The sequence below is a fragment of the Puccinia triticina genome, chromosome 1A (genome assembly GCF_026914185.1).
Source record: "Puccinia triticina chromosome 1A, complete sequence".
NCBI classification, from domain to species: domain Eukaryota; kingdom Fungi; phylum Basidiomycota; class Pucciniomycetes; order Pucciniales; family Pucciniaceae; genus Puccinia; species Puccinia triticina.
The window spans coordinates 2,925,535-2,933,257 of NC_070558.1; the positions used below are offsets into that span (position 1 = coordinate 2,925,535).

General features: G+C 45.1%; 3 protein-coding genes across 3 annotated transcripts; 2 read left to right on the top strand and 1 right to left on the bottom strand.

The window, feature by feature from the left end:
* Positions 1-1,081: 1,081 nt before the first annotated feature.
* Positions 1,082-2,732, top strand: PtA15_1A362 (uncharacterized protein; the record flags this gene model as incomplete). The annotated part of the gene is made up of 4 exons (XM_053165382.1): positions 1,082-1,150; positions 1,253-1,837; positions 1,905-2,397; positions 2,503-2,732. 4 exons carry the CDS (start codon positions 1,082-1,084, stop codon positions 2,730-2,732), a joined length of 1,377 nt encoding a protein of 458 aa, XP_053016579.1.
* Positions 2,733-3,505: 773 nt separating this feature from the next.
* PtA15_1A363 (uncharacterized protein) lies at positions 3,506-4,108 on the bottom strand (the record flags this gene model as incomplete). Its single annotated transcript, XM_053165383.1, has 2 exons — positions 3,506-3,813; positions 3,883-4,108. The coding sequence occupies 2 exons, from the start codon at positions 4,106-4,108 to the stop codon at positions 3,506-3,508; spliced, it is 534 nt and encodes a 177-aa protein (XP_053016580.1).
* Positions 4,109-5,110: 1,002 nt separating this feature from the next.
* On the top strand, positions 5,111-6,145 carry PtA15_1A364 (uncharacterized protein; the record flags this gene model as incomplete). Its single annotated transcript, XM_053165384.1, has 2 exons — positions 5,111-5,427; positions 5,497-6,145. The coding sequence occupies 2 exons, from the start codon at positions 5,111-5,113 to the stop codon at positions 6,143-6,145; spliced, it is 966 nt and encodes a 321-aa protein (XP_053016581.1).
* Between the last annotated feature and the right edge of the window lie 1,578 nt (positions 6,146-7,723).

Sequence of the window (7,723 nt, forward strand, 5' to 3'; positions counted from 1 at the left end):
TCAGCCCCCCTATAGGTCTGAACCACAGCTTTCTAAATCTTTGGTATCTCCTCTACATTCCTGTCTCCTCAGAATTTCTCCATCACCAATAATGTATTTGTAATAAATTTTCTAAAAAATGACCTCCAAAGAAGATGATCTGCACTGGGATTCACAAGGGTCCATTGCTTGTGAATCCATGTACTTGCTGGCTTTACATGTTGGAGATACTGCATCTGGTTCAAATAATAGGGGAGCCTGATTTCAAAATCAGTCAAAAAACCTTGCTAAAAATTGATGGCTGCTCATGCAGGTCTATGCAAGGATATTCTAGAAAATAAATAGAGTTCTCAGCAAGAACTCCCCTGTAAAAGCCTTGCTGAAGGGAATGCTTATGCAGTATTTTTTTAATTTTATGCAGGAAGGGTGCATTAGATTTGAAACCATCTGTGACCAGCAGCCAAAATCAGGCTAATGTGAACCCCCCTAATGCTCCACTCTTTTCTGTGAACCACTTTCCAGCATTCAGTCCCTACTGATTGATGAAGACTGTGGCCTCACCGCTTCAAGTTCTGCGGCCGCAACATTTCTTATTGGCAGTTCAGTTGCAAGTGCAAGCCCTCTGGCCTTCAATCCTCTTGAGACTCACTCAAATCTAGAGCTGAGGGAAGAGATAAATACACATATGGACCACATAAATATAATATTAGGCAGAAAATACGTCCAAACTATACCCATGATCTATAATTTTGTTTTGCTGCTTTCACATAAATTCCTCAACACCTCTTAACACTTTTGGTACTAGAGAGTGCAGTTCTCTGACTGGGAGGCTAGAAGAGCCAGCAAAATGTGCGCAGAGATCAAGGATACAAGACTGCCTATTCGTAGTTTTTATCAAAAAAATCCCTTTCTACAACTTGGGAGAGCTGTTTTTTTATATGTACTGAATATGATTTCCGCTCCGACTGGAATTGAGCTACGGAGAGCGCTCCGCGCGGGTCCCCCGGACCCCCGTTCGAGTGGTCACCCGCGGTGTACATAGGCCATCACCCAGCCTCAGAGCAGACTCAAGGGGAACCAACAACTTCGAAACTGTTTGGCGATGGACGAAGACAGCAGCCTGATCGACGATTTCTTCCTCAGGAAGCCAATCACTAGAAAACCATCAACCGCATCCCCATCAACAATAACAACAACGGCAGCCAGAACCAGAACACCCAGAACAGAAACACCCATCAACCAGACACCGACAACCCCTCGGATCTGGGCTGAGACGATACCTAGAAGACCCAAGGAACAAGCACGGTCAACCAAGCCAAGCCGTCTACATCCCTATTCGACTAGCGCCCCAAGAAGCCCGATCTGCTCGAACACGACCCTTAGACCCAACGCTTACTCCCCTGTCAGATCGATCTCTACTTCATCACCACCTCCACTCCCACCCCCCTTGGAGTTTTCCTCCCCAATAAGATCTTTAGCCTCAACACGCCTATCAACCACCGTCTCTCCCTCGATCGTCCCATCTTCCATCCGAAAACCAAATCTAGGATCAATCCCAAATAGCCGGAAATCTGTCCGGAAACCGCTTCGACAGCCACCTTCCCCCTGTATTCAAATCGAGCCAACAAGTCGGGTACTAGTGCCTGATTCGACTGACTCGCCGCCTCAGGAGCTCCCCTATTATCCTTCTGAAGACATTCACCAAGCTCACTCGGATTCAGACCCCCAACCAGAACGCGATTTCAATGAGTTTTACGATGATCATGATGCCGTTCAGCAAAAACTATTCAACTCTTCCCCTTCTCCACCCAAGTTTGTCTCGCGTCATGTGAATAGCTCGGATAAAGCCAAAGGAAAAGTATGTGGCTTCTCTCTGCACACCCACCCGCTAGAGAGATCTCTCATATCATTTTTCCTATGTCAAGGCTCGCGAAATGGATAACTGTGAAGAGCCGAAAGACGTAACAGATGACGAAGAGGACAAAAGAGAAAGACTGTTAGCTGAGCTGGCATTTGAGGGAGAAGTAGAAGAAGTGCTACCCAAGGATTGTGTACCGTTCTCTTCTTCGCCAATCGAGATCATTCGGCCGGCGAAAACAACAAAGCTTGGTGAAGGGGTCGAGGCGAAAGCATCGACATCTAAGGATGGGGATAAGTGGAAGAAAAGCGCAGGCTGTAGTTCAGCCAAGAATACGATATTAGATCTTAGTGAATGGGAAGATGAATCGACGATCCACCCGATCGAATCCGGCTCAAGTTTTCACCAAGAAGAAGAGCCAAGGCTTCTGTTGGCGTCCCAGGAAGACCAAATAAAGCATATTGGCGTTGTAATTGACGACAGCGGGGATGAGGATGGAAGTTTGAATTCCGGAATCGCGCCTCTGATGGACTCTTGGCCTGCGTCCAAACGAGGCATATGTTTGTGCCGTTTCTTTCTTCCCTGATCCATCTGATCCTTCGTGAAAAGCAAGTACAAAAGACTAACCAGGATGTGTATGTGTTTTGCTATCCTTTGCTTGGCAGTTCTGAAGATGGCAGGCTTGAGTTCAGATGACGGTCCGACCGATGAAGCAGATCAGGCCCAAGCTGCCGAAGATTGGGACCTGTTACTGGGAAAAAGCGCTAAGAAGAACGCCTCCTTGGCCAAGAAAGTCGTCAAGAAATCCTGGTACAATCGCTCCTTATTTCGCGCTAAGAAGAAAGGCTCCAAATCTTTCAAAGCCGTTGGCAAATCCGCTCGTCGCGTCAAATGAATCTGCTCCTCAAGTTATCTCGATCGTTCTGCATTCAAACATTCACCTCCATTCCCTTGGATAATGCTCCATATCTCGCTCTCTCTCCACTCGTTACAGTTATGTCTGTTAACCTGAACATACGCATCTTCATCTTTGTTCTTGTGCTGGATGTGAGAATAATTCCACAAAAATCAATTGATATTACCATGTTTGCAATAACGTGCTTCATGTGATTCAAAATTTGATTTTCGTTTTTTTCTTCTGCAATATGTAACCAGAGAAATCCCTCATTTTCTACCTTCTCCATTTGCCCGTTGGTTACCACCGCTTCAATTTCTGTGCCATTTTGGGCAATTTTTGTGTGATGCAGACCAGCCCAAGCCTTTCAATTAATCCTGAATTCTAGCCCCGCGGAGGTACTTTATACAGACATGCCATAACATGAAAGAAATTGTGGATTTCTCCCATTTATTCTTGTAGCAAAAGACATGTCGAGATTATGTTGATCAGCAGAAAAAACATGCAGTGTGGCTGTTTAGTGTGCCGAGATGAGCTCAGATGGAGTCACCACCCAGTATCTCATTTCAAATCGTAAGCAAGTGGAATCGTTAATTTAGTGATCGAACGGACAAACAGGACCGCAGCATACAAGACTTAATCCAGAATACCTTCTATGTTGTAATGTGTGTGCGATGGATGTGTGAGAAACAGTATGAAAGGAAACCAACAAATGGGGAATTGAGCTTATCAAATGGGTAAAAAAAAACCAAGAAAAAAAACGATGGCGCAGGTTAAGGATCAGAGCCCATGGCCGACGAGAGAGACGAAGAAGGAGTTGAAGCGTCGCTGGAACCACCAGGCGCGGGAGAGGGCTCCAGGCGGGTGAGGTTGTTGTACGGATGGTCCTTGACGTGTTCAATCTGGTCGTTCAGGATACCCTCGATCTTATCGAGCCTTTTCTCAATCCTTCCGAACCTTCGTTTTGACCGCCGGTCCAGTTTCTTCAAGCCATCGTCCACTTTTTTAAATCCATCATCCATTTTGTTCTCGAGGTCTTTCAAAATTTTTCGAAGGGCTGGGGAAACAGGCTCGCGTGGGTCTTGACAGAAGAAAAAGAAAATAAGTCAGCAAGTGGAAAAAAGGGAAGAGAAGAGGGGGACAAGTTCACCTTCTTCTTCCAACTTCCGTTTAGCAATTCTGGACATGGAGAGGAGGTTTTGGCCGAGTAGTTGAAGTGTTGGCGGGGAAGAAGTGAGGTTATGTGTCTGGCTGTTGAACACCGAGCCTGCAAAAAGCAAGGCAGCGGCGTCGAGGGTGTCTGAATTGGGAGCAGGAGCGGGAGGGGGGTTTGCAACAACATCAGACTGAACTTGAAACATGTAATTATGAGGCATCTTGTGGTGATGATATGTGAGGGATGGGAAGAGGTCGAGAAGGTGCAATGATGGATCCAATTATACTTGTCAATCTGCTGGAGCACAAAGTCCGACTGAGGATGAGCGATGAGGGATGCTGATGGGGTGGTTCCTTATTTGAGAGGCTGAGCTCGGAGAACCCAGCTGGCCTGATCCTTCATCTCGAGCCTCTTGCTGCATCAATCCCGACAATTGCTAGCTTGAGCTGGTACGGCGACAGTGCCTCTCCTCCCCCATCAGTCATGCGTCCAGGTCGAAAGCGCAGGACGACATCCATTGTTTGACCTACTTTGCCCGCTTTTTTTCGGAGGACGGCGATGCCTCACATAAGAAACTGGCCGGTTAAACAAGAATTAATCAAGGAACTTTAAGGGCATAGAGCAGGGAGCGAAGCCTGACGCTCATTGATGTGCTCAAGCCAGCTGCCGATGCTGCTTGGATGAGTGGGCGAGCGATCTGACTTTCGCCCGTAGCAAGAGTGCACTGAATCACTAGTGGGCTGGCGCACTCCCCATCAGGGGCGCCGTCCGTCCGTCCTCTTTCTCTCTCTCCCACAAAAGGCTCAGCTGATGGATGTCAATGGTGTTGCTCTTGTCATTGATGATGCCTTTCCACGTGCCATCAGCCTGCACTGCGTCCAGGCGTCGACAGAGCTTCTCGGGCTACTTGACTCACTCATCGTCCACTGGGGCAACCGGTGCACCGGCCTCCTTCCCCCCAAAGTGTCCAAGATGCGTCCGACGCACCGCGCGAGGTGCCGGTTTCCCTTCCTCACCGATTTGGGAAACCGGGACCGGACGCAGCGGTAGTTAACCGCCTGCAGTGTTGCCCGTTTGCTTCTCCACAGTATTCACCTCATCCCGGACATTTGTCCGGGCTGAGAGCTTGTCAATCATCATCCTATTTGTCACTCGAGCACCTGGGCCACAATAAAAGTACATAACGTTTTTCTAAGCTTGCCCTGGATATTGGCAACTCGACATGCACAGTTTTTTGTGCAAAGCAATCGGGCTGAATCTCGAGTCCCACTTTTGCGAGACTCCTGGCTTACAAACCTCTTCGCGGCTATTGGCCGATGGCCGTTGTACACAAGCCATCGGAATGTGTTCTCGAGGGACTTGCGTCGTCTTCAAGTTAGGCGCGACAGAGTTCGCCAGAGCCAAAGTTCAGCGGTTTCCAACACTTCCGACGCGACAAAAACGACTGGAAATCGCTGCGACTCCCAAGATTGACAAGACCCTCGAAGAGCTCGGCTGTGGAAAAAGTGGCCCCGTGGCTTGCTTCGTTGAGGGCACCTCGTACTTCGGGTGTCATGTCACATCCGGCACCTTGAAAAATGTGTACAGCTTTGAAATGTTTCATCAAAGACACTTGCCCAATCACTCCCTCTGTCAAGAGAGTGAAAATATCAGGGCAAATTCTCATCGCAGAGACAAAAGACAGGACCCAGCTCTTGTCTCCTACTCTTTGATTCAAAGGTTACGCCTACACCTTCCATATTGCCCCCCGAACTGTGAAGGAATGGATTCGCTACTAATATTCCAGATTTGGTTCGTATGGATTGTCCCAGCATTTTTGAGGGCAGCTCCACTCAATCCGAAGTCGCTCGTTGGTCTCCCAGACTCGACTTTCCTTGAAGCATCACAAAGCTATTCTGATGTGCGAGCCGTAAATATCGAACTTTCTGGATCCAACTCAATAGCAACATCAAAATTAGCCCCCAATGACTTGAGAAAACCAATCCTTCTTGGCAAAGAAAACCCGGTCCCTGCCTCAGGATCAGAAGGCTATCGACTGTTGAAAGAGAGCTCTACTTTGGAGACCGAAGAAAACCCATCCAGAAAATTGAAACCACCTCCATCGCAGAATCAGAAAGCCATATCGGATGAAGTCATGAGATCATCAAAACCCGAGCCTCCGGATAAGCTGGAGCACTCGGGCCCATCTGAACCTTTCAAAGGCAATCTTAAAAATAAACACTGTGAGCATTCATTTCGAAATCGAAACTCCAAATAATTTTGAGATTCAGATTATTGAGCACTCCTGTCTTGATCTGGGATCTCTAGTACTCAAGCAACTATTCAAAAAACTTCATAACTTTTTTGCAAGACGCCTCACACAAGTCAAACAATACTTCCATCGTGTTCATGGTCAGTGAATAAATATTCCTCCTAAGATGAAGTATCAAATAATAATAGGGAAAATAAAGCTCTGATTTTGTTAACTCATGCTTTAAAATTTGACAACAGCTTCAAATAATTTTGGGGAACAGGTAAAAAACAACAGACACGGAAATTTTGATGCCATTAAACTGTTTCCTGCTCCAGTGGAAAAAGTGGAACTGATTGATAGAAAATTTGAGTCTATTGAAGGGATTCCTTCTCTGATCAAAAAAATGGGACTAATTGATGATTCAAGTGGAAAAGAAGCACTTTCAGTCCACCATGTGGGTGAAATTGATGGTGAGAAATCCTGTTCATCAGCTTGGGAAACAAAATATAAAACTGCACATGCATGATTCCATCATTGACCATTCAATATGTAGCTTCTCTATCAGATTCATATTTATCAAGACTGAAGGCCATCCCATCATATACCTGGAGCTTTCTATATGATAAGGCTAAAACCTTTGTGCCTGAGCGTTTTGGTTAGTTAGAAAAGATGTCTAAATACAATCATTGCATGAGGCAAGAGCTGAGGGACTAAATCACTTTGTTTAATCATTTTTCCCATTCAGTTTCACCCAAGGAAAAGGCACCCCAGGGAATATGCAAATCATGTCAAAATTTGGCATCTAGAGTTCCTTCCTCAAAAGACTCAGATGCAACAGTTAAGCAAGCTTTAGGTGTGCACTGATTTTTTCTTCTGGATAGTAATAAAAGCAGAACTAAAACAGGTCTCAAATATTCAACAGTTGGAAACAATTTGGTTAAAAAAATTCCAGATTCAGAAAAGATTCTTCCAAGTAAGGTTCTTTATCTAATCTTTAAAATAAAAAAATGCACCCATAAGGTGAACAGTTTGCCAGGAAGTGTGGAAGTTCTCTTCAAATTAACAAGATTTTATTTCTTCAAAAACTGCTGTGTTCTTTAGTGCAAATATTTCGACAAGAATTACAGAAGTTCCTGCGTTTACAAATAGAGAGGCAACTTGAAAAACAAGCAACACCAGAGAAAATTAATCGCATGTTAAACAAAGCCAAGACAAAATCAATATGGATCAAATGGGCCATCAAAATTACACCACAAAGACTGTCAAATTGGTTCATAACAAAAAAAGGTGTTCCCAATGCTTCAAAACTTCTAGCATACTTGGCAACTTCAAAAATTATGAAGTATTTGCCAGATCTAGGCCATAGGTTAAATCAACTAGCTTGAGGATGTTCTTCAAATTAAATAAATGCAATGGTATGCATGCTGTGGCTCTAGATTAAAATGAAAGGGGGATTTAAGCTGACAGAAAACCAAAATCAGCTTTAGATTCAATGGAGGATGGACTATTTGAATACAGGGACAATTGGTTTTTCTGGAAAAGTGAAAATAACAATATTTAAGGTTTCAAAAATGATTTTTTTTTCTATGCTTTGAAACAAGC